Source organism: Nomascus leucogenys, chromosome X (assembly GCF_006542625.1).
Source record: "Nomascus leucogenys isolate Asia chromosome X, Asia_NLE_v1, whole genome shotgun sequence".
In the NCBI taxonomy this organism is placed as follows: Eukaryota; Metazoa; Chordata; class Mammalia; order Primates; family Hylobatidae; genus Nomascus; species Nomascus leucogenys.
Window position 1 is genome coordinate 122282057 of NC_044406.1, and position 26031 is coordinate 122308087.

The 26031-nt window shown below is 38.3% G+C and overlaps 1 protein-coding gene across 3 annotated transcripts in view; it reads right to left on the reverse strand.

Annotated features, from left to right (window-relative positions):
- The window catches only part of ARHGEF6 (Rac/Cdc42 guanine nucleotide exchange factor 6), a 119587-nt gene that overhangs the window by 47165 nt on the left and 46391 nt on the right, over positions 1-26031 (reverse strand). For all 3 annotated transcript variants that reach the window (XM_003272576.3, XM_030807124.1, XM_003272577.3), the window contains 2 exons: positions 22709-22779; positions 3281-3375 (listed from right to left, as the gene is read on the reverse strand). In XM_003272576.3, the coding sequence (XP_003272624.1) occupies positions 3281-3375; positions 22709-22779 (166 nt within the window). The remainder of the gene's footprint in view (positions 1-3280; positions 3376-22708; positions 22780-26031) is intronic.

The following is a 26031-nucleotide window of genomic DNA, read 5'->3' on the forward strand; positions in this document are numbered from 1 at the left end:
CACATGTTCTTCTCCTTCTCCTTAAGTGTATAGTAACACTAGGCCGGGTGTGGTGGCTCACGCCTGAAATCCCAGCACTTTGGGAGGTGAAGGCAGGCAGATCACTTGAGGTCAGGAGTTCAAGACCAGCCTGGCCAACATGGCAAAATCACATCTCTACTAAAAATACAAAATTGCCATGCGTAGTGGCACATGCCTGTAGTCCCAGCTACTCAGGAGGCTGAGGCAGGAGAATCGCTTGAACCTGGGAAGCAGAGGTTGCAGTGAGCCGAGATCTTACCACTGCACTCCAGCCTGGGGGTGGAGTGTATTGTATATGCTATATAATATATATATTATATATTATACATATATATTATATATTATACATATATATATATATAAAATACCAGGGGAGTATTCCCAAGAGAATATTTTTTTGCTGACTAAGAAAGAAAGGGAAGACCAAAATAAACATTACCAGTAACTCCGAGAGAATAAAAAACTGCCAGTTCCTCTGCTGTAATGCCATCCTGAATCACAAGCTGGAAAACCCCTATTCTAAAGTGAAACCTTTAGCCAACCAACTTCCCTGGTTGTTGCTCTCTCAGAGCAGTGAGAACTTAAGTCGGGGCCTTACCTGAACTTGACTGGGGGTTTATCTGGCCCCTTCACGATCAGATAACAGTCAGTCTGGTTTGCTCAAATCACTTTGGGGCCGACAAGACAGTCAGAAGTAATGGAAACTTACTATCACTGCATTCTGAATTCATTTAGGAACAGTACAGGTCTGACTCAGGTCTCTCACCTCCTCGGCCCTGACTCTTTTCCAAGGAACTCAAACAAACCAGTAAGAAAAAGAACAAATAATCCCATCAAAAAGTAGGCAAATGACATGAACACACACTTCTCAAAAGACTTACAAATGGCCAACCAACATATGAAGAAATGCTCAGTATCACTAATCATCAGAGAAATGCAAATTAAAACCATGAGATACCACCTCCGCCCAGCCAGAATGGCCATTATTAAAAAGTCAAAAATAATAGATGTTGGCGTGGATGTGGTGAAAAGGGAACACTTACACACTGCTGGTGGGAATGTTGGTATATTAGTACAGCCTCTTTGGAAAGCACTACAGAGTTTTCTCAAAGCTAAAAGTAGATTTACCATTCCATCCAGCAATCTCACTACTGAGTATTTAGCCAAAGGAAAAGAACTCATTAAATCCTCTTATTTTTTCTTGATCGCTAATCAGTCCCTCCTTCATTTAAAATCTTACCATCTCCCCTCCCAGAGTTACCACTTCAGTTTCCATCTCCTCTGCCTGTCACTTCCAGAAAACAGAAAGCATGTTTCACTTGGAAGCGGGGGGCACAGTGGCTCCAGCCTGGCCATGTACTGGCTGTGTGATGGGCAAGGCAGTAAACCTGTCTGGACTTCAGCTTCTTCTCTATTTAATAGAGATAGTCATTTCTCCCAGGATACTAGACCCAATGATTTACTGATTTACTTCAGCTCTAAGAACTATGATTCACAGAACACTTCATATTTCACATGATAATAACAAAAAATACTTTGTTTTTTGTTTTGTTTTGTTTTGTTTGAGATGGAGTCTCACTCTGTCCCCCAGGCTGGAGTACAGTGGCATGAACTTGGCGCACTGCAACCTCCGCCTACCGAGTTCAAGCGATTCTCCTGCCTCAGCCTCCTGAGTAGCTGGGACTACAGGTGCGCACCACCAAGCCGAGCTAATTTGTATTTTTAGTAGAGATGGGGTTTCGCCATGTTGCCCAGGTTGGTCTTGAACTCCTGGCCTCAAGTGATCCACCCGCCTCGGCCTTCCAAAGTGCTGGGATTATAGGTGTCAGCCAACGTGCCCAGCCAGCCACCGCACCTGGCCCAAAAAACACTTTATTGTTGATCATGTTTAAACTCTTACAATACAGGAATAGAAAATTTGTTCATACTGAAGTAGATTTCCATAGTGCCAGGAGAATAAACAAGTGGGAAATTTAGCAAGAAAAAAGGCATTATAACTAAACAAGCATAATTTGGAAAAGGGGAGAATTTTTCTCACAGTATTTTTTCTTTTCTTTTTCTTTTGTTTGCTTGGTTTTGTTGTTGTTGTTGTTGTTTGTTTGTTTGTTTGTTTTCACATGGAGTCTTGCTCTGTCTCCCAAGCTGGAATGCAGTGATGTGATTTTGGCTCACTGCAGCCTCCGCCTCCCAGGCTCAAGCGATTCTCCTGTCTCAGCCTCCCAAGTAGCTGGGATTACAGCCTTGCACTACCACGCCTGGCTAATTTGCTTTTGTATTTTTAGTAGAAACAAGATTTCACCATGTTGTCCAGGCTGGTCTTGGACTCCTGACCTCAAGCGATCTGCCCGCCTCAGCCTCCCAAAGTGCTGGGATTACAGGCTTTTTGAGCCATCACACCCGGCCAAATTTCTCAAATATATTAACTTATTTAAGTTTGAAGCTGATAGTTCAGACAACTGTTTAGCAATAGTAAACTCTTTCCAAGGTAAAAAGAGAGGTTTTTGTTCTTCATTATATGGGCTGACTGGTAAATTTTCTATATGATCATGATCTCTAGTGAAATGTAATAAATTAAAATAAACACAAATAAATGCAGTTCACCACTATTTGTTAAATATGCTGTGCCTACAAGGATAAAAAAAAATAGTCACTACTTTTCTTTCATGAAAACTAAAGCTTTCAATTCTTTTAATTCAGGCTTTACACAATCACTTCAGATTTCTAAGACCAGAGTAAGGTTTGAACATTTTGTCTTTAAAAACACTTTAGCATCTGTTTATCATTCACATTTGCCTGGGTGAAATAATGGCTTGAATAGCTCTTATGAGCATTCACAAAATGCCATACTCTTTCCATTCTCAGAGCATGGGAAAGAAGTTCTGCCCTGGCAAACAAAGGTCAGAGTGAGCATGAGAATTTCCAGTTTATGTGCTTTCTGAATAAAAGCACCAGGGAGTTCTTTTCCTGTAAGGTAAAACCAGGCACATCACTTTTTTTTTAATGTACAAGATAAAAATTGTGACAGGAAGAAACACAGATCTACTCATTCCTTTCACAGCCAGAAGAGAAAGAAAGCCCAGCTCTCCAAAAGCAACATCTTGCATAATTTCTGTTGCCCTGACCATGTTCTTGGCAACCTGTGATCTGTGGAAATTCTTCTAAAGGGCAAAATCAATTATTCAGTGACATAAGAATAACGATTCCATATGCTGACATTATGTTGCTTTACTTAGTGAGGGGTTTAAAATAAACATCTTACTTGTTATTTGACTGCAGGGGTCTTAAGTAAGTAACAAGAAGAGACTGAAGTTCTTTAGCATATTCTTTTTCAGTGTCCAGGATGTTCTGTAACACCTATGAAAAAAAAAAGTCAATGTATTATAATCATCAAGATAGTCTAAGGCAAAATGTAGCTTTGATCTTTTAACCAAATTGCTAGGAAGAAAAAAGGTCCTATTTACTCAGGCTACCATTGCAAGCAAGGAACACAAAATCTGAATGCACTTTCTTTCAATCTAGCAAACTACTTTAATTATTGCATGACAACTGGTTATACTGCACAATTCATATGAATACAATTTTTCAGTTACCCATAACTGAAGGGGCCTTGCCATTTACACAGTACTGCTTGGTTATTTATTTCTTGTAGAGACAGGATCTCTCTATGTTGCCCAGGGTGGTCTCAAACTCCTGGTCTGGAGCAATCCTCCTGCCTCAGCCTTCCAAAGTGCTGGGATTACAGGTGTGAGCCCACATCAAACCCCACAGTACTGTTTAAAATGTTTTCATGTGCTGTAAATGATTTTATCCTCAGGAAGTTCTCAGTTAGTTAACAAAGAATCATTATTCCTCTTTCATGCAGGAGAAAATTGAGGCCAGCTACCTTAGACATAGAGATTTAATGTCAGTATAATTTAAGGATCACTGTGATATCAAACATCACAAGAGATTTTTGTTTAAGTTATGTTTGTGATAAGACCTTTAGGGAACAAAATCTGAGGATACAGTGAATTTTTAAGCAGAGTTAAAACTAGTATTTTATTAAAGGCAAAAGGTACTACCATGAACAATTCAAAGAACAAAGTAGGCTGAAGTGTGAGGAATTTAACAAGAGAAATAAAAATTATCATTATTATTAATAATGTAATTAAAATCCTATAGGCAAAACAACCAATGTGGGGGATCACAATTTCTCTTCCCCTACCAGTTCTAGGGTCATGTCACAACCCATTTCCAAGCCTCTTCTGGTGACAGGTAAAACCCTCATTTAATACCTAATGTAAATGACGGGTTGATGGGTGCAGTGGGCCAGCATGGCACATGTATACCTATGGAACAAGCCTGCACGTTGTGCACATGTACCCTAGAACTTAAAGTATAATAATAATAATAATAACCTTCATTTAAGCTCTTAGAGACAACCCAGTTAACATTCTGGTACATTTTCTTTCATATATTCTAATTCATTCAACGAAATCGACTGAGTGCCTACTCTGCCAACTGCTGTGCTGCCCACAGGGAGTTTATACTGTATTTGCAGAGACATTAAACAGAGAGTTACAAGACAGAGTGAAGTGTCCTTAACTAGGAGAAGTGTATTAGGCTACCAATATGCCAGCCATATACTCACAAGACAATGCATGATAATCTGCTTTTGAAAGGTGGAATGGTCAAAATAAGCGGAGATCCTGGTAACCGTGGGTTCTCTGGGAAACAACTGGAGTGCAGGGTGGTAGTCTTGACTCTGCTGCTGACTGAGAGGTTGCTTCAGTTTAAAACTTTGCTTACATCATCTCAGATTATGACACTGCACCTACCTTGGGGACCATTATGAAGATGTAGTGACACACTGTACAGATAGGTGCTGAGTAAGTGGGAAACAAATCTACCAATTTAAAGGGTTAAAAAAGAGTTTCTCGGCCAGGCGCGGTGGCTCACGCCTGTAATCCCAGCACTTTGGGAGGCCGAGGCGGGTGGATCACGAGGTCAGGAGATCGAGACCATCCTGGCTAACACGGTGAAACCCCATCTCTACTAAAAATACAAAAAATTAGCCAGGCAAGGTGGCGGGCGCCTGTAGTCCCAGCTACGAGGGAGGCTGAGGCAGGAGAATGGCGTGAACCCCGGGGGGCGGAGCCTGCAGTGAGCCGAGATCGCGCCACTGCACTCCAGCCTGGGTGAAAGAGCGAGACTCCTTCTCAAAAAAAAAAAAAAAAAAAAAGCGTTTCTCAATAGCAACATTATTGACATTTCAAACCAGATAATTATTTGTTGTGATGGAATGCCCATATCATTGCCATGACATTGCCAAATGTCACCTGAAAGGCAATATTGCCCCCAGTTGAGAATCACTGGCTTAGAAGAACACAGGATGGCTTCAAAAGCTCGGGGTTAAATTGTAGCCCCTATACCCAGCCACTCATGTCTACTTTCAGTTCCTCTATTCCTCAGAAACTACCCTCTAAAAGTGTAAATGCAGGGTTCTGGAGGTAGTGATGTTCTCGGAAATTAACCCAGTAATGGAATAGAAATATTCCCCTCTATAGAAAGTCCAAGCGCGAGAATGGAAATTAGAAACTACCTTGAGATGAATGAAAATGAAAACACAACATACAAAAACTTATGGGGTGCAGTTAACCAGTGCTTAAAGAAAACTATATACTTATAAATGCCTATTTTAAAAAAGAAAAAAAAGACTTTCATTTTTCAGTCTGACATGTAAGGAGCTTAGAAGTCATTACTCCATCCTAACTGGAAGCAAATAGCTAAACAAACTGAAATAAACCATCGTTTTCTCTTAAATCTGTCAGAAAAGTGAGGTCACAGGGAAAACTGCTACTCCAAAAATTGGAGAAACAGGCAGATAAAGAGAATCACAAATTACCAGAGCAGAGGTCCACAGGCAGAATCTTCCACAGGAACCAGCACTAGGGTAGAAAAACCTACACTGTAATTGACAAACTTCTGGGGGCTCCATAAAGACAAATCTGAGAGTTAGGAACTCCAGGGGCCCAATATTAGGACAGCACACCCACACTTTTGTGAGTTTAAGCTCCAGTTTTTCTCAGTGAAGATTAGAGGAAAATACCCTCATGCTTCAGGCAGAGGGAGGGAAAAAGTTGCCTTTTTGAATATGTCAGAGCACTCTATTCTTCTTAACAAGGTCTGCTCTCAGGAGAAACTATTTCACCAGAGCATAACTATTTTTTGTTTGTTCGTTTGCTTTGTTTGTTTGTTTCTGTTTTTGTTTTTTGAGACGCAGTTTCGCTTTTGTTGCCCAGGCTGGAGTGCAATGGCGCAATCTCGGCTCACTGCAACCTCCACCTCCTGGGTTCAAGCCATTCTCCTGCCTCAGCCTCCCTAGTAGCTGGGATTACAGGCATGCGCCACCACGCCCAGCTAATTTTGTATTTTTAGTAGAGACGGGGGTTTCACCATGTTGGTCAGGCTGGTTTTGAACTCCTGACCTCAGGTTATCCGCCTGCTAGGCCTCCCAAAGTGCTGGGATTACAGGCGTGAGCCACTGCGCCCGGCCCAAACATAACCTATTGAATTTTTATCAGATGCTAACTGTTATGGGGGAAGGTCAATAAGCAACTCCAGCCAGCTCTAGCCTTCCACATGGGGGAAGGAAGATAACCCAACTCCAGCCCTTTCTAGCCATCCTGTCCCACCTAAGGGGGAGAACTAGGAAGCACTGGTGAAGTTCACAGTCCAGGGACACAAGCTCATTAAAAACTGAGACCTAATCATGGAAATATAGAATGCTTCCCCTCCTTCTACACCTTACCACCACATTACTAAAGGATTATTTACCACAGTTCCTTTACCCAGTACATCATGTCAGGCTTCCAACAACAATTTACAAGGCATATTAAAAGGCAAAAAATACAGTATGAAGAGATAAAACAAGCATCAGAACTTAAGCCAGATAACACAGGAATGTTAGAATTATCAGACCAGTGTTTTTAAGTAACTGTGATTAATATACTAAGGACTCTAACAGAAAAAGTAGACAACGTGCAAGAATAGATGGATATTATAAGCAGAGAGACAGACATTCTAAGAAAGAATCAAAAAGCAATGCTAGAGATTAAAAACACTGTAACAGAAATGAAGAATGCCTGCACATGATGGACTCAATAGTGATCTGGGCATGGCTGAGGAAAGAATCTTTGAGCTTGAGAATATGTCAATAGAAACTGCTACAACCAAAAAGCAAAGAGAAAAAAGATTGGGGGAAAAAAATAGAAGAGAGTATGAAAGAACTGTGGGACAACTACAAAAGGTGCAACATCCATGTAATGTGGAAATATCAGGAGAGGAAAGAGAAAATAATAGAAGAAATATTTGAAACAATAGTGGTTGAGAATTTACTCAAAATTAGTCAGACACCAAATCACAGATCCAGGAAGCTCAGAGACCAAGTAGGATAAATGCAAAAGAAAATTCTAAGCATGTGATACTCAAACTCCAGAAAATCAAAAATAAAGAAAAAATTATTGAAAGAAGCCATGGGAAACAAACAGCTTATCTATACAGAAGTTCAAATAAAAGTTACATCTGACCTCTCCTCAGAAACACGGCAAGCAAGAGGAGAGTGGAGTGAAATATTTAAAGTGTTGAGAGAAAAACCCACTAACCTTGAGTTCTGTGTCTTGTGAAATTATCCTTCAAAAGTGAAAGACAAATCAAGACTTTTACAGACAAACAAAAACTGAGGGAAACGGTCACCATTAGACCTGCCTTGCAAGAAATGTTAAAAGAAGTTCTTCACAGAGAAGAAAAACAATATAGGTCAGAAATCTGAATCTACATGAAGAAGGAAAGAATGTTAGAGAAGGGATAAGCAAAGATAAAATAAAAACTTTTTTCTTATTTTTAATTGACCTAATAGATAACAGTTTATTCAAAATAATAATAGCAGCAACGTATTTGATTATGTGTGTGTATATACTAATGTGTATTTATGTGTAAGTAAAATGAGTGACAGCGATCATACAAGGGATGGGAGGTAATAATTAGGAATACGATGTTATTATAAGGTACTTGCACTACCTGAGAATATAGTATGTATCTTTGTATAGTATTATATGAAAGTGAACTGGGACTAGCTATAAAGGCATAGAGCAACCACTAAAAATGTTTTTCTTAATGAAATATAATTGATATGTGAAAAAAGAGAAATGGAATCATATAAATTGCTTAATTAAAACAAAAAGCAAAAAAATGTGGAAGACAAAAAGCGAACAACGAAAAGGGCAACAAATAGAAAACAGTGACAAGTATGGTAGGCATTAATCCACCTATATCAATAATCACTTTAAATGTCAGTGGTCTAAATGTACCAATGAAAAGACAGACATTTTCAGAGTGAATCAAAAATTAAGACTCAACCATATGCTGTTAATAAGAAATTCAATTTAAATATAAAGACACTTATAAATTAAAAGTAAAGGGATGAAAAAGGAGATATCATGTTCATACTAATCAAAAGAAAGCTGGAGTGGCTGTGTTAATTTTAGACAGAGCAAACATTAGAGCACAAAAAATTATCAGGAATAAAAAGAGGCATTACATAATAATAAAGAGGTCAATTCTCCAGCAAGACATAACAGTCCTTAATATGTATGTGCCTAAAAACAGAATCAAACTACATTGCAACTTTTATAATCAGGCACAACTTTTATAATCAAATGAAAACTCTTCCATCAAAATTGCAGTGGAAGCGTTCTCCCTTCAATCAATAATAAAAAAAATTAACACTCTAGTTCCTTGTCAGTGCAAATGACAATAAATTTGCTTACTTAACCGGCCCTCATTCAAAAACCAGGTGAATAAAGTATATTGATAAATCTGAAAGTATATTGATATATCTAACTTCCCACAGAATGACAATAACAATTATGGAAAACTGTTAAATAATTTATACGAATTTCTTTATGCATAGCTTTTTAGAACTTTTAGTATGATAAATATATTTTGAATCTCTAAGCAGGGCCAATATGATATTGTGTTTTTCAAACATATTTGACAATGGCATTGTGTATTTTTTAGGCATTTTACACACATTGTTACTTGCTAATTGCTATTCCAAGAAATGAACAAAGGAACAAAAGAAATGAACAAAAGAAACATTTTCTTTGGCTGAGTTATATTTTAATATTATGCCTTTCAGTGAGAACTGACATTAGAAGTAGCTATATGAAAGGCCATCATAGTTTTAAACTGTTGTTGTAAACTATAGTTAAAGACATTGTCCAGTATGTTGATTGGCATTCTTGGAGTAAATTCCTCCTGTGATTTAATACTTGGTAAAAAAAAAAAAAAAAAAAAAAAAAAAAAAAAAAAATGTGAGGCAAAAACCGCTAGAACTTCAAGTAGAAATAGATAAATCTATTGTAGTTGAGACTTCAATACCCCTCTATCAGAAATGGAGAGATCCAGCAAGCAGAAAATCAGTAAGGACATATTAGAACTCAATAGTACCATCAAGCAACCGGATATAGTTGGCATCTATAGACTACTTCATCCAACAACAGCAGATTACATATTCTCCTCAAGCCTACATGAAACATTCCTCAAGACAGACCACATTATGATCCATAAAACCCACCTTAGCAAATTTAAAAGAATAGAAATCATGCAATCTATGATCTCAGACGACAATGTAATCAAACTAGAAATCAATAACAGAAAAATACTTGGAGATTAAACAACACATCTCAAAATAACACATTTATTTTCTAAAAAGATATTTCAAGAAAAATTTTAAAATATTTTGAACTAAATGGAAATGAAAGTATAACTTATTAAAATGTGTGGAATGCAGTGAAAGCAGTGCTTGTAGGGAAATTTATAGCACTGAATGCATATATTAGAAAAGAAGAAAGATCTAAAATAAATAATCTAAGCTTCCACCTTAGGAAACTACAAAAAGAAGAGCAAACTAAATCTAAAGCACACAGAAGAAAAGAAATAATAAAAATTAGGGCAGAAATCAATGAGACTGAAAACAGAAAATCAGTAGAGGAAATCAATAAAACCAAAAGCTGGCTCTTTGAAAAGATCAATAAAATTGATGAACTTCATTGAAAAAAAGAGAGAAGATACAAACTGTTAGTATCAGATATGAAATGGCAGGATATCACTAGAGATCCCATGGACATTAAAATAATGTTAAAGGAATATTATTAATAACTCTGCCTACAAATTTGATAACCTAAATTAAATGGACCAGTTTTTTAAAGATACAATCTGCCAACACTCAAAAGAGAAGAAATAGATAATCTGAATAGGCCTACATCTAGTAAAGAAAATGAATTGGTAATTAACATCCTTCCAAAACAGAAAGCATTAAGCCCAGATAGGTTCACTGGTAAATTCTACTAAACATTTAAGGAAGAAATTATATCAATTCTTTACAATCTCTTCCAAAACATAGAAGCAGAGAGAATATATACTTCCTAACTCATTTTATGAAGCCAGAATTATCCCAATACCCCAACCAAAGACATTACAAGAAAACTACAAACCAATATCTCTAATGAACATAGTTACTAAAATCATCAACAAAATATTAGCAAATGAAATTCAGCAATAGATAAAAATAATGCTACAACACAGCCAAGTGTGATTTAACAAAGTATGCAAGGCTAGTTCAACATTCCAAAAAATCACTAATGTAATCTATCACATCAACAGGCTAGAGAAGGAAAATCACATGATCATATCAACAGATTCAGAAAAGGCATTTGACAATATACAACACCTGCTCATGATTTTTTTTTTAAATTCTCAGAAAACTAGGAATAGTTTCTCAACTTGATAAAGAACAGCTACGAAAAAAAAAAAACAAAAAAACAAAAAAAAAACAAACAAAAAACCCCGACATCTAACATCATACTTAATGGTAAGAAGCCAGATGCTTTCCTACTAAGATTAGGAACAAAACAAGAGTGTTCCCTCACACCACTCCTTTTCAACATCATATTGAACATCCTAGCTAATGCAATAAGAAAAAAATAAAAGGTATACACATTGGAAAGGAAGAAATAAAACTGTCTTTATTTGCAGATAACATGATTGTATATGTAGAAAATCTGAATAAATCAAAAAAATTTCTGGAGCTAATGAGTGATTATAACATGGTTGCAAGATGCAAAGTCAATACACAAATGTCAATCATTTTCCTTTATATCAGCAATAAACAATTAAAATCTGAAACAAAAAAACATAATATCATTTAGATTAGCACCTCTAAAAATGCAACACTTAGGTATAAATCTAAGAAAATATGTACAAGATCTATACAAAGAAAACTACAAAACTCTGGTAAAAGAAATCAAAGAGCTAAATAAATGGGGAGATATCCTATATTCATGGGTAGAAAGACTCAATATTATCAAGATGTCAGTTATTTCCAACTTGATCTATAGATTCAACACAATTCCAATCAAAATCTCAGTAAGTTATTTTGTGGATATTGACAAACAGATTCAAATACAAAGCCAGTATGTTGAAGAGATATATGCACTTCCATGTTCATTTCAGCATTATTCATGATAGCCAAAATATGAAATCAGTGGATGCACGGACAGAGAAAATGTGGTATAAAAACACAATGGAGGCTGGGCATGGTGGCTCATGCCTATAATCTCAGCACTTTGGGAGGCTGGGGAGAGCAGATTGCTTGAGCTCAAGAGTTTGAGACCAGCCTCGGCAACATGGTGAGACCCTGTCTCTACAAAAAACTAAAAAACTAGCCAGGTGTGGTGGTGCAGCCCTGTAGCCCCAGCTACTTGGGAGGCTGAAGTGGAAGGATTGCTTGAGTCCAGGGGGCAGAGGTTGCAGTGAGCCGGGATCACACCACTGCACTCCAGTCTGAGTGACAGAGCAAGACCCTGTCTCAAAACAAAACAAAACACAATGGAATACTACTCAGTCATTAAAAAGATGACAAACCTGCCATTTGCAACAACATGGATGAACCTAGAAGACATTATGTTAAGTGAAATAAGTCAGGCATAGTAAGAAAAATACCACATGATCTCATCATATGTGTAATCTTAAAAAGTTGATCTCATAGAACTAGATAATAGAATGGTGGTTACAAGGGGCTGGGGCAGTTGGGGGAGCTGGTTGGGATGATATTGATCAAAGGATATGAAACATCTGTTAGGAGGAATAAGTTCAAGAGAGCTCTTGTGCAACATTGTGACTATAGTAAATAACAATATATTGTACTCTTAAAAAATGCCTAGAGAGTGAATGTTAATTGTTCTCACCACAAAAATGATAACTATGTGAGGTAATATGTGTGTTAATCAGCTAGCTTTCGTCATTCCACAATGACTAAACATGACAGAACATCATGTTGTACACAATTAATACATATAATTTTATCTGTCGATTTAAAAAAAGACCATTCAGTGGGGAGAGAACATTTTTTTTTCAACAAATGGTGCTGAGAAAACTGGATATTCACATGCAAAACAAAGAATTTACACCCCTACCTCATACTATATACAAAAATTAACTCAAAATGGATTTCAGAGTTAAATCTACAAAAGTCTTAAAGTAAACAGAGGACAAAATCTTCATGACTTTCAATTTCCCAATGGATTCTTGGGTGACACAAAAAGCATAACAAAACAAAAATAAGTAAATTGGAATTCATCAAAATTAAAAACTTCTGTGTGTGAAATGACATTATCAAGAAAGTGAAAAGACAGCTCATAGAATGGAAGAAATATTTGCAAATCATATATCTGATAAGAGTCTAGTATCCACAATATATATAGAACTATTACAACTCAACAACAAAAATAATCAATTAAAGTTGGCAAAGAATTTGAATAGAAATTTCTCCAAAGAATATATACAAATGGCCAAAAAGCATACCCAACATCATTAACTATTAGGAAAATGCTAATCAAAACTACAATTAGATACTACTTGATACTCAATAGGGTGGTTATATTACAAAGAAAAAAACAGACAATAACAAGTGTTGGTGAGGATGTAGAGAAACGGAAACTCTTACAATTGCTGGTAAGAATGTAAAATGGTACTGCTACTGTGATAAACAGTTTGGCCATTCCTCAGAAAGTCAAACATAGAATTACCATGTGACCCAGCAATTCTACTCCTAAAGAAGTGAAAACATATGTCTACACAAAAATTTGCACATGAATGTTCACAGCAGCATTTTTAATAATAACCAAAAAGTGGCAGCAACCCAAGGTCCATCAACTGATAAATGGATAAATAAAAGCTGGTCTAAACATACAATGGAATATTACTTAGCTATAAAAAGAAGTACTGATACATTCTGCAACATGGATGAACCTTGAAAATATTATGCTAAGCGAAAGAAACCAAACACAAAATATCACACATTATAGAATTCCATGTATGTAAAACTTCCAGAATAGGCAAAATCCATACAGACAGAAAGTAGATTAGTGGTTGCCAAGGGCTGGAGGGAATGGGAAATGGGAAGTGACTGCTAATGGATAGAAGGTTTTTTGGTGGGGTGATAACAATGTTATGAAATTAGATGAGATAGTGGCGATCATTGTGCAACTCTGTGAATACACTAATAACAGTGAATTGCACACTTTAAAATGGTGAATTTTATGCTATGTGAATTGTACCTCAATAAAGCTATTATTTAAAACAAAGCACAAATTTCTCACCTGTAAATAAAAACTCTTCTGTTTTTTCTCTGACTCCAAGTCCTTATGCAGGGTCATGGCCCTCAGTACTCAAGCTTGTTCATCATGATAACTCTTTGTTCATCTGTGTTGTTGTTCACTGCAGTTCCTCAAGTAATCACTTATACTCAGCATTGATACTCATTTTTTTTTAATTCATAGAAATGGAGAGAAATGCACTAGAATTCAACAGTACTATATTTTATTAAGTAAAAAGGAGGAGGTGAGGCTCATATGCACATTGCTTTATTTAAAATATTTATTTGGGCCAGGGGGAGTGGCTCATGCCTATAATTACAGCACTTTGGGAGGCCGAGGCAGGCAGATCACTTGAGGCCAGGAGTTTGAGACCAGCCTGGCCAACATGGTGAAACCCCCATCTCTACTAAAAATACAAAAATTAGCTGGGTATGGTGGCACATGCCTGTAATCCCAGCTACTTGGAAGGCTGAGGCAGGAAGATTGCTTTCACCTGGGAGGTGGAGGTTGCAGTGAGCCCAAATCAAATCGCGCCGCTGCACTTCAGCTGGGCGACAGAGGGAGGGTGTGTCTCAAAAACTATAAAAATAACAATTAAATATTTACTTGGTTATCTATAGTATTGGTGTTCGGATTCAAAAAGGATAGGGCCCTTTTATATTCGGGAGGGAATTAAATCTTCCAATGTTTTTGTTCACACTTCTCTTTTCTCTTTTGTTTTTTTTTTTTTTTTAGACGGAGTCTCACTCTGTCGCCCAAACTGGAGTACAGTGGCACAATCTCGGCTCAATGCAACCTCTGCCTCCTGGGTGCCAGTGATTCTTCTGCCTCAGCCTCCTGAGTAGCTGGAACTACAGGCGCATGCTACCATGCCCAGCTAATTTTTGTATTTTTAGTAGAAGCAAGTTTCACCATATTGGCCAGGCTGGTCTCGAACTCCTGACCTCGTGATCCGCCCACCTTGGCCTCCCAAAGTGCTGGAATTACAGGTGTGAGCCACCATGCCTGGCCTGTTCACACTTTTCTAAAAAGACCATGTCTGGTAACAAGCCATCTCACATCCTCGCCCTTCCTTTCTAACATTTTTTAAATTTTTTTAATTATTCATTTATTTTTTGTTGTGTGTTTGTTTGATTGTTTTTGAGACAGAGTTTTGCTGTGTCACCCAAGCAGGAGTGCAGTGGTGCTATCTTGGCTCACTGCAGCATTGGCCTCCCAGACTCAAATGATCCTCCTGCCTCAGCCTCCCAAGTAGCTCGGCCTGCAAGCACATGCCACCATGCCCAGCTAATTTTTTATTTTTTGTTGAGACAGAGTCTCACTATGTTGCCCAGGCTGGCCTTGAATTCCTGGGCTCAAACTATCCTCCTGCCTCTGCCTCCCAAAGTTCTGGGATTACAGGCATGAGCAACCATGCCCAGCTGTCACCCTCCCTTAAAGCACTGTTGTCTATAACTGTCATAGTCCCTGAATTATAATATCTGTTGAAATAAAAACAACAGCAAACAGTCATTGCTTGAAGGGAATTTTTAAATTAGAAAAATCATAGATATTATTTTCATCATAAAATGTGATTTTTAAAACAAACAGTACTTTAATTCCGTGGTTGATATAATTCACTCTGCTTCTCCGCCATTGAAATAGCCTTAATATTTCAACTCCCTTTAAAATGCTACCATCTGGGGCTCTTGTACCTGAAATTGCTAAGATTCTTCAAGAAGGATGCCAAGTGTCCTGCTCCAATGGGTTTACTTGCTAGGTGAGACAACACACTTTCTAGGGTACCCATCTCTGCTGGAACCACTGGCATAGGGCAGTTACTTCCCATGGGAGGGAGGCACGCAGACACTTCCTGCTGCCTTGGAGTGAGTTCTGGAGAGCTAAATGGAAATATACATTAAACTCCTAGGACTGCAAGTTTTGAGAGTGGCAGAATGGACTTTACAAAATTAAAATGACAAAAGTGGTTAATAAGTCTTTTTATCGAATTATGCCCCCCTCCCCCCCCAAAAAAAAACATGTGAGTAGTAATATACTAAATAGAACTTCTCTTGCTGTGGTTGGATGAGCAGGAATGTTCATCAGGGTGGATATTTGGGATTCCTTCCCAAAGTCACTCGGAGCTTTATTGCTTTCTTCAATCTCAGAAGATCAACTGATGAACTTCTGAGACTGGTTCTTTATTTTTCAGGCCACAGGGCATCTAATGTAAAAGGATAAGAAGGGAAGCAGACAGAGAAGGCTATGTGCTCCCAAACAGAAGGCCTCAGTGGTGACTCAGAAGGCAAGGAGTTTGGCAGGCCAAGCAACTTCAGAGCAGTACAATTTGATCTGATGAAATCCATTCAAACTCACTAAAATAGACTCTGTCCAGACACTGCCTGTGCCTCCCTGACTCTGTCTTCACAAGGACAACTGGGCATCCTTTTGCTCAACCAACCTTTGCCTGAATTCAGAATAAAATAGACAGTGAGAAAACATAGGGAAAAAAAGGTGGAGGCTTTTGCTACCACCATCCTGGGCTATTGATTTTCCAGTAAAACACATTTCCTACATTTCCTGGAGAGGCTTTAGAGTGAGTTCATTTGTATAACTATGTTTTCCAAAAGGAAGGAGTCATAAAAGTATAAAGAAATTATTTTAAGAAAAATGCATAAACAATGGCTGAAAATAGAGATATCTCCAATGATAAAGGAGACTATAATGGTCTCAGGAAACCTTAAATCAAAGCAAAAATATTACATTATAGGAATTCTGAGATAATTATGGTGCCTATGAAAATGAGCTAATGTTGGTAAAGTTCTTTGAAAACAAAAAGGGCAATATATTATAATATTTATGTCATATTTGATTTCTATGCCAGTAGAACTGCCTGCAGTGATTGATTCTGCATGCCCAGGTCCTTGGCTTTCACAAAACAAGCAGCACTATTCCCCATTATCCACAGATAGCTTCATGAACTCCACAGGATCCTGTCACTTCCTCCACCTCCAGCCCTCACATGGAAGAGTGGTATAGAGGAGTAAGATAGGAAGAGGGTAAGAAAGAAATAAGAGCGGATATGGAAAAGAGAATCAATGGATAGATGTGTAAGGTAGTTTAGGCTAGTAGAATTAAAAAGGTGGGTGAGCACTAGAAAGGTAGAAAAATCCAGGGTGGGAGCGAGAGGGTAGATAGATGGGTGAGAGAGAAAATGAGGGTGAGCAGAAGGCGGGAAGCTACAGCAAAGGTTACCCGAGGCTTCCTAGGATTTTTGTAATGTAACATGCCACAGCCTTCCTCCCATATTTTCTACTGCAGGCAGGTTCTATAAAACATGCCCTTTAGGCATCTACCATATGTTACATAAAGTAGAAGAAAGCAAGAACAAAATAAATGATATTGGTCCTTAGTGATTATATTTTCCTACTTGGATGTGGGGAAATATCATCTTTCACTCTGCACACAGATGCTCATCCCCAGAGTTGAATATTAGGATTACTGTGAGTCTGGCCTATTTCTGACAGCACAAAGGCCAGCTTTATTAAGTGTGCTGCAATAGTTGCAGTGAATAAAGAATTTCATCTTACAAGGGATATGTGGATGGGAGAAGAAGAGAGTGCAGTCCACTCTCTGACCTGCAGGGACTAATTACAGACAGGCACATTCTTGCCTGGGAGAATTTGCTCATATAGCTCCTCCTGTCTGAATAAGCTTTCAGCTCTTCTCTGCTTGTCTAACTTCTGACCTTCCTCCAAGATTTGCCTTGAATCCTACATCCTCCATTCAACCTTTTCCTTGATTGGTTCTCATATTTTAGGTGAAGTGAGCATCAGAGCCACCTGTGTGTTAAGGGGAAGTGGTTAAGGAAGGAGTGGGAGGAGTTGTTTAAAATGCTATTTCCTGGAATCAACAGCCAGAGAATTTGATGTGGCAAGTCAGGTGTGTGGCCCAGATGTCTGCCTGTCTGTCTTTCTTTCTTTCTTTCTTTTTATTTATTTATTTATTTATTTATTTATTTATTTAGAGACGGAGTCTCGCTCTGTCGCCCAGGCTGCAATGCAGTGGCGCAATCTCGGCTCACTGCAAGCTCCGCCCCCCGGGGTTCACGCCATCCTCCTGCCTCAGCCTCTCTGAGTACCTGGGACTACAGGCGCCCGACACCACGCCTGGCTTATTTTTTGTATTTTTAGTAGAGACGGGGTTTCATCATGGTCTCGATCTCCTGACCTCGTGATCCACCCACCTCGGCCTCCCAAAGTGCTGGGATTACAAGCGTGAGCCACCACGCCCGGCCTCTTTCTTTCTCTTTCTTTCTTTCTTTTCTTTCTTTCTTTCTTTCTTTCTTTCTTTCTTTCTTTCTTTCTTTTTCTTTTCTTTTCTTTCTTTCTTTCTTCTTTCTCTTTCCTTTCTTTCTTTCCTTTCTCTTTCTTTCTCTCTTTCTCTCTTTCTCTCCTTCTCTCTTTCTCTCTCTCTCTCTCCCTCCCTCCCTCTCTCTCTCTCTCTTTCTTTCTTTTTTGAGACAGAGTCTCACCTTGTCACCCAGGCTGGAGTGCAATGGTGCAATCTCGGCTCACTGCAACCTCCGCCTCCCAGGTTCAAGCAATTCTCCTGCCTCAGTCTCCCAAGTAGCTGGGGATTACAGGCCCGGGCCACAATGCCCAGCTAATTTTTGTATTTTTAGTAAAGATGGGGTATCGCCATGTTGGCCAGGCTGGTCTCGAACTCCTGACCTCAAGTGATCCACCCACCTTGGCCTCCGAAGGTGCTGGGATTACAGGCGTGAGCCACCACACCCATATGTCTGTAGTTTTAACAAGCTCCCCAGGTGCCTCCGAGACAAAGGATCCCAACCGCATTTTGAAAAACCCATCTTACAACACCTTACAAACTTACATCATTCTCTACCGTGTGGCTTACACTATCATGTTTGACCTGCCCTCCCAATGAGACCATGGGTACCAAGACCTAAGTGCTGCATACAAATAAAGCCTGACAACCAAGCTGTATCAATTCCTTTTTCTGATTTTTACTTTTTAAATCTTCCTGGCATATAACATTAAGTTACAATAAGCAAAGAAAGACAATGGGCAGAAGATTATTAGAAAAATAATTAATAGTGAGAGAAGTTTAACATATGGCAGCAATAATTGAGGACAATTAAGGAACCAAGGTCAGGGACAGCAAAAGCTTTCTCTGCACTGCCATGTCCCTCAAGGATGCTAAGTTCCTATTCAAAACAACAAGCCAGGAGTGGCCAAGTCTCAGTTACCCACATTAAACATGCCTAGTGGCAGGTGCGGGTCTGAGCTGGGTGCCGACAGCCACTTTGGTCACACTGGGCAACTACGTAACATTTCAAAATTGACATGACGCCAGAATTGCATCAAGGCCTAAATGGGGCTGAAATCAGCAGATAATCCCTTAGAAACTTGAAAAAGAGGAGAATATGTCTGCAGATTTGCAAATTCCCAGAGGTCTCTATCCTGCCCAAGTTTACAGGATGTGATGATTAATTTTATGTGTCGACCCAAGTTGGCACATAAAATTAATCATCACATCCTGTAAACTTGGGCAGGATAGACAGGGTGCCCAGATATTTAGCTAAACATTATTTCTGCATGTGTCTGTAAGGGTTTTCCAGATGAGATTAGCATTCAAATTGGTAGATGGAGTAGAGCATATTGCCTGCCTATTGTGAGTGGGCTTCATCCAATCTGCTAAGGACCTGAATAGAACAAAAAGGTAGAAGAAGGGAGAATTTGCTTTCTCTGTCTGCCTATTTGAGCTAGAAAATTGATCTTCTCCTGACCTCAGAGTGAAACTTACACTATCAGCTCTCTGGTTCCCAGGCCTTTGGACTTGTATGGAATTACACCACCAGCTTTCCTGGGTCTCCAGCTTTGAGACAGTAGAGTGTGGAATTTCTCAGCCTCCATAGTCACATGTGCCAATTCCTTATTCATTCTCTCTCTCTCTGTCTCCCCTCATTGGTTCTGTTTCTCTGGGAAACCTGACTAATACACAGGACCAAAATACAGGGAGCCCTGGGCTGGCAAAGACTCATTAAATGGAAGAGCATAAGAACAGGTCTGGCTGGGTGCAGTGGCTCACACTTGTAATCCCAGCACTTTGAGAAACCAAGGCGGGAGGACCACCTCAGCTCAGGAGTTCGAGACCAGCCTGGCCAACATGGTGAAACCCCGTCTCTACTGAAAATACAAAAATTAGCCGGGAATTGTGGTGCATGCCTGTAATCCCAGCTACTCGGGAAGATGAGGCAGGAGAATCGCTTGAACCTGGGAGGCAGAGGTTGCAGTGAGTCAAGATCATGCCACTGCACTCCAGCCTGGGCAACAGAGTGAGACTCCATCTCAAAAAAAAAAAGAATAGGTCTAGTCAGAGACAAGTATTATTGGGGTATAGGGATAGAAAAATCTTTATGGACCAGGGGCAGTGGCTCACACCTGTAATCCCAGCACTTTCAGAGGCCAAGGCGGGCAGATCACGAGGTCAGGAGTTCGAGACCAGCCTGGCCAATATAGTGAAACCCCGTCTCTACTAAAAATACAAAAATTAGCTGGGCGTGGTGGTGCTCGCCTGTAGTTGCAGCTACTCGGGAGGCTGAGGCAGAAGAATTGCTTGAACCCAGGAGGCGGAGGTTGCAGTGAGCCGAGATCGTGCCCCTGCACTCCAGCCAGGGCGACAGAGTGAGACTCGTGTCAAAAAAAAAAAAAAGAAAAAAAAAAAAAGAAAAATCTTTATGAAAAAGAATACATAATTTCCTGTTTTATTTAAAAATTTATATACACAAATATTACAGGCTATATATACATATATATGCATATATATGTATACACATACACCTACCTTAAAGAAAATTTGGCATGACATTCACTAACATGTTAATAGTGATTATTTCTAAGTGGTGGGATTACATGTGGTATTTATTTTCTTTTTTACATTATTTCTGTATTGTCTGACATTTAAAAAACAGTTATTTATATAACTAGTTATATAAGAGAAAAAGTTATTTCTTTTTTTAATGAAGTAAAAATCAGTCATTAGTATTCTTATAGATTTAGCAACAGAAAATATCTACAATTAATGACTCTTAGAGGGAAGAAGATTTAATATACCATCAGATGAGGGCACTTTTCATGTGAGTGAAATTGATTTTACAAGTCTACAAATCCTGTGGATGAAATAGATTTTTTTTATTCAACACAGATTAGGAGGACAATCAGAACACTCAAAACGTATTTTGAATTATTTGACACTAAAAATTTGCCTAACTATTCAAAGCCAAAGAAATGTGGATTTAAAAAAATCAACCAACCAAAATCTCTTCACATCCACATCTAGTTACAATATATCCAGCTGGTCAATAATTAAGCAATATTCACATCGAAGTTCCACAGGTTCTTCACAGGCTGTCATGAGTTCCCCCAAGACATTTGTTTTCTTTATTAGGTCTGAGGTTTGGGATAATATCTACCAAAAAAAACTGTTAAACATATATGTCCTTTGACCTAAGCACTTAACTTTCACCATACAGATCTTTATATGCTTTGGCAAAGTGATATATATAAGCTATTCAATGCAGAATTGTCTATTACAGCAAGGAACTAGAAACAACACACGTCTTCCAACAGGAGGTGGGTTATATAAACTGCAGCATGTCCAGACTTCGACCATTATATATATAGGATTGATATAAATTCCATGAGAATCACAGAGTATACTCTGCCTTGGATAATCCCAACCACATTTTAAGTTGGTAGAACCAGCAGAGGCAGAGAGAGATCCAAAGCAGAGTGATGATATGCTCCAGACCCACAGGGAGAAGAAGCTATGGTAATATTTTCATCCATCATTCCACTACAACCTTTCTTTAAAAATTAAATCATTAGGGGTTATCTAAAAGCTAAAAGAATTGGTCAGGAAGTAAGGGAGAAGGGAACCTACCTATGCTGGGTAATACATTTTAGCCTTGGAAATGTAAGATAAAAGATATTAACAAAATAGTCCCCTGTGATTATTTATTGTCCATGTTACCTAGAGAGTTCCTTCTTCATTTTTCATATTCTCTATTGCTCATGTCATCACTATAGAGCAAATTCACTGAAGAGTGAAATTCAACTTTTTGAAACCAAGTGATACTCACATACCTGTATAGAGATGTTTAAAAACTCTATCCATGCACAAAGGGAGATGAGTACGCAAGACAAACGCACATAGAACACTGGGTAAAAAGTGAAACGGTATTTCAGCTGAGGTGGTGAGGTGGGGCCGGGGGAATGACAAGGCTACCAGACAGGGAAACTTAGAGGTTAATCATGACTTGACCTTTTAATTAGTGACTAGGCCAAGTCTGGAAAGGAGACATGAAGAGAAAGCAGAGAGTAGATGAAGGAGAATGATGCGATTTCTTTTTCAAACAGGAATTTATTTTGAGTATTGCACATACCCTATTTATAGCTAACATATTTTGACATATCTGTGTTTAAGTCAGAGCCATGTCATTCCTCCCACTGTGCCAAAGGGCAGTTTTCCTTTTGGGCTCTCTTTAAAGGATGATAATATTCCAGACGATATAATAATGAAGTCATTGATTCTAAAGTAAAATTACAAAATGCAACCACTTAAAATTTATTGCATTACAGGAACTTGGAAATTCACCTTCTAAATGTCTGGTAAGGGTATGTCTAACTGCTGAATTTCATCACAATTCTTACATATTAGCCAATTTCTATTTCATGCTGTTTAATAGGGCTTGCTGTGAATCCGTGCTACCTTTGAATTTTTCAGCACAGTAGATGTAAGACTTCTAGACATCTATAAGAAGCATATAAGTAAAAGAGCTCCACTGTAATGTGAATGGCATTAGACTCATGCATGCAACTTTATTCAGTCTTTCCTTTGTGTCACCTCAACACATCAATGGTTTGACAACTGAAAAAGTTCCATATAGAGTCAAGAAAATTTTTATTCATCATCTGAACACTTACCACAGTATAATAATTCTTGGTAAGTGGAGCAGTTTCAAATCCTTTGACGGCTTTTGGGGAGAGAGGTCTCTCTGTGAAAAAGACATTTAAATTATGTTAATATCACAGAAGGCTATGATGAACATTTTACAACACGGGTCAACTAACATACTATAAAGATTCCCAGTGGAAGGATCAATGGAAATGTACATTCCTAAACAAATGAAACTACAGCTGTGCTAAACTATAGATGGTCAATGTTAGATCTTCTTGTCTAGACCCCTCAATTTCCAAAGGAGGAATAAGCCAAGGAGTTAAGACCTAACTAAGAAATAGCAGGGCCAGGGCAAGAACTTTGCTCCCAGTTGGGGTTTGTCTGCCCTCTCCATTCAACTTATTCAAAACAGATATGCAAAACCAATACTAGCCAAATGTATACAGATAGTCACCAACATATGATGGTTCAATTTACGATTTTTCAATTTAACTATGGTGCAATAGTGATACACATTCAGTAGAAATCATACTTTATTTTGACATTTTCCTGCCTTGGCAAACTACTGTGTACATGACCTAATAAATACTTTATTATAAAATAGGCTTTGTGTTAGATAATTTTGCCCAACTGTAGGCTACTGTAAGTTTTCTGAGCACATTTAAGGTAGGCTAGGCTAAGCTATGATGTTCAGTAGGTTAGGTGTATTAAATGTATTCTTGATTTATGATACTTTCTACTTATGATGGGTTTATCAGTATGTAACCCCATCGTAAGCCAAGAAGCATCTGTACTTATAATCTGCAATTTACTATACAAGTATAATAAAATATAAGTAATGGCAAGCATGCTTTTCTTGGGTCTGTCTACTATGCCAACAACAAAATGATCAGAAGGTTTAACTCAATGAAAACTAGCAGGAAATTATTCTCTTTTAAGTATAATTTTAATATTATTCCATTGCGTTGTAAAATGCTGCCCTTCTTTTACCTAAATTAATCTTACTTATTAAGCTTATGACTAAAGGAAATCCTAGGACATTCTTTCTTTTAAAAAAAAATAAAATTAAAATATGAGACAGTCATAACAAATTTTTAGCAGTGTCACAACATAACATCTTTCCTACCTGCATTTTCTCCTCTGCTTCACTTTGGTTTATATTTTAATTTTAACTTACTATACTGTATGCTGTTTTAAACCCTTTCTAAAGTATAGCGCAGTATAAATAACCAAATAATAACATATCATCAGATCTTGATTTTTTTTTAAATAATATTTTCTTTTTTTTTTTTTTTTTTTGAGACAAAGTCTTGCTCTGTCGCCCAGGCTGGAGTGCAGTGGCGCAATCTCGGCTCACTGCAAGCTCCGCCTCCCGGGTTCACGCCATTCTCCTGCCTCAGCCTCTCCGAGTAGCTGGGACTACAGGCGCCCGCCACCACACCTGGTTAATTTTTTGTATTTTTAGTAGGGACGGGGTTTCATCATGGTCTCGATCTCCTGACCTCGTGATCCGCCCGCCTCGGCCTCCCAAAGTGCTGGGATTACAAGCGTGAGCCACCGCGCTTGGCTTAAATAATATTTTCAAGTTATAAATCTATTGCAATCCCACCCCAAAAAATTTAAAATATAAAACAGAAAATAAAACCCAGCAATTAGCCCATCACCTAGAGCTAACCATCATCATTTAGACTGTTTTTGAAGTGTGTCTTCCCATTGTTTTATGTATGTTTGTGAACACACATATGCACACACTCTTGGATCTTTCTAACCTTACCTGTAGTTTTATAATTCTTCTACTACAATATTATTTTATAAATATTTTCCCATTTAACCTTGATTTTTAATTATTACTGTATTGGAATATCCCTAATATTTATTTCATACTTAATAGCTTTTAAGACATATTATTTGATATTTACAACAACCCTGACAGGCAGACTATCTTCTCATTTTACAGAGGAGGCCACTAAGATTTAAGGAAGTGAAGTCCGTTATCTCAGGTCATGCAGCTAGGAAACGGCAGAGCCAAGATTGAAGCCCAGGTATGTCTTGACAAGAGCCTGTGTTCCTAACCAATATGATACCCAGAGATAAAGCTACTGAAGGGCTTGGTCAATGGCATGGGCAGGGGTTCCCGCTGGAGTTCAGAGGGGCTATGAGTTTGATCTGGGATGGTTAGAGAAGACCTTGCTGGGAAGGAGGTACTCGATCTGGCCCTGAAGGGCAGATGGAATTCAAACAGGCAGGGAAGCCAGTACAGAGTTTTCTTTTCAGGGAAGACTTCAGAAACACAGATGTAGAAATGGCAATGCTCAAGGCAGAACTGTTCTTGTGACAGTGAGTTATCCAGTGGGGCCAGGTTGGGTAGAGTGAAAATAAGGCAGAAAAGTAGCAATGAGGGACAATTCTGTCACTCCCCAGTTAGGACATGTGGAGCATAGCCAGTTCCTGGAAGCTTTATGCTACTTCAGGATCCCCCTGGATCCACTGGTGGTTCATAAGGCTTTCCTGGGAAAATGTGAGCACTATCAGAAATGAAACAGGGGACATCACTCCAGACCCTGGAGATATAAAAAAGATAATAATGGAATACTACAAACAACTCTACACACATAAATTTGACACTTAGGTGTGAAATGAACCAATTCCTCAGAAAACAAAAACTACCACAACTCACCCAACATGAAATAGATCATTTGAATGGCCTTATAACTATTAAGGAAATTGAACTTATAAATTTAAAACTCTGAAAAAGGAAATCTCCAGGCCCATAAGGTGTCACTGGAGAATTCTATCGACTGTTTAAGGAAGAATCAATACTAATTCCATAAATTGTCACATAGAAAATAAAAGAAATCACTTCCCAAGTCATTTTATGAAATCACTATTACACTACACCAAAGCCACACAAAGGCAGTGCAAAAGAAAACTGCAGACCAATATCCCTCATGAATATAGATGCAAAAAAATTTACAAAATATTAGCAAGTAGAATTCAGCAATATTTTAAAAGAATTGTATACTATGGGATTCATCCTAGGTTGGTTAAATATTTTAAAATCCATTAATGTAACCCATGATCTTAACACTCTTAAAAGAAAAAAGTCACATGATAATATTAATCGATGCAGAAAAAGCACTTGACAAAATTAAACACCTATTCGAAAAAAAATAACTCGTGGAAAAAATAAGAATAAAGAAGAATTTCTTCAACTTAATAAAGTGCGTCTACAAAAAACCTACAATTAGCATCTTACATAATGGGGAAGACTGAATGCTAAATGCTTTCCCCCTAAGATCAGGAAGAAGGCAAGGATGCATGCTCTCACCACTATTAATTCAGCATAGCA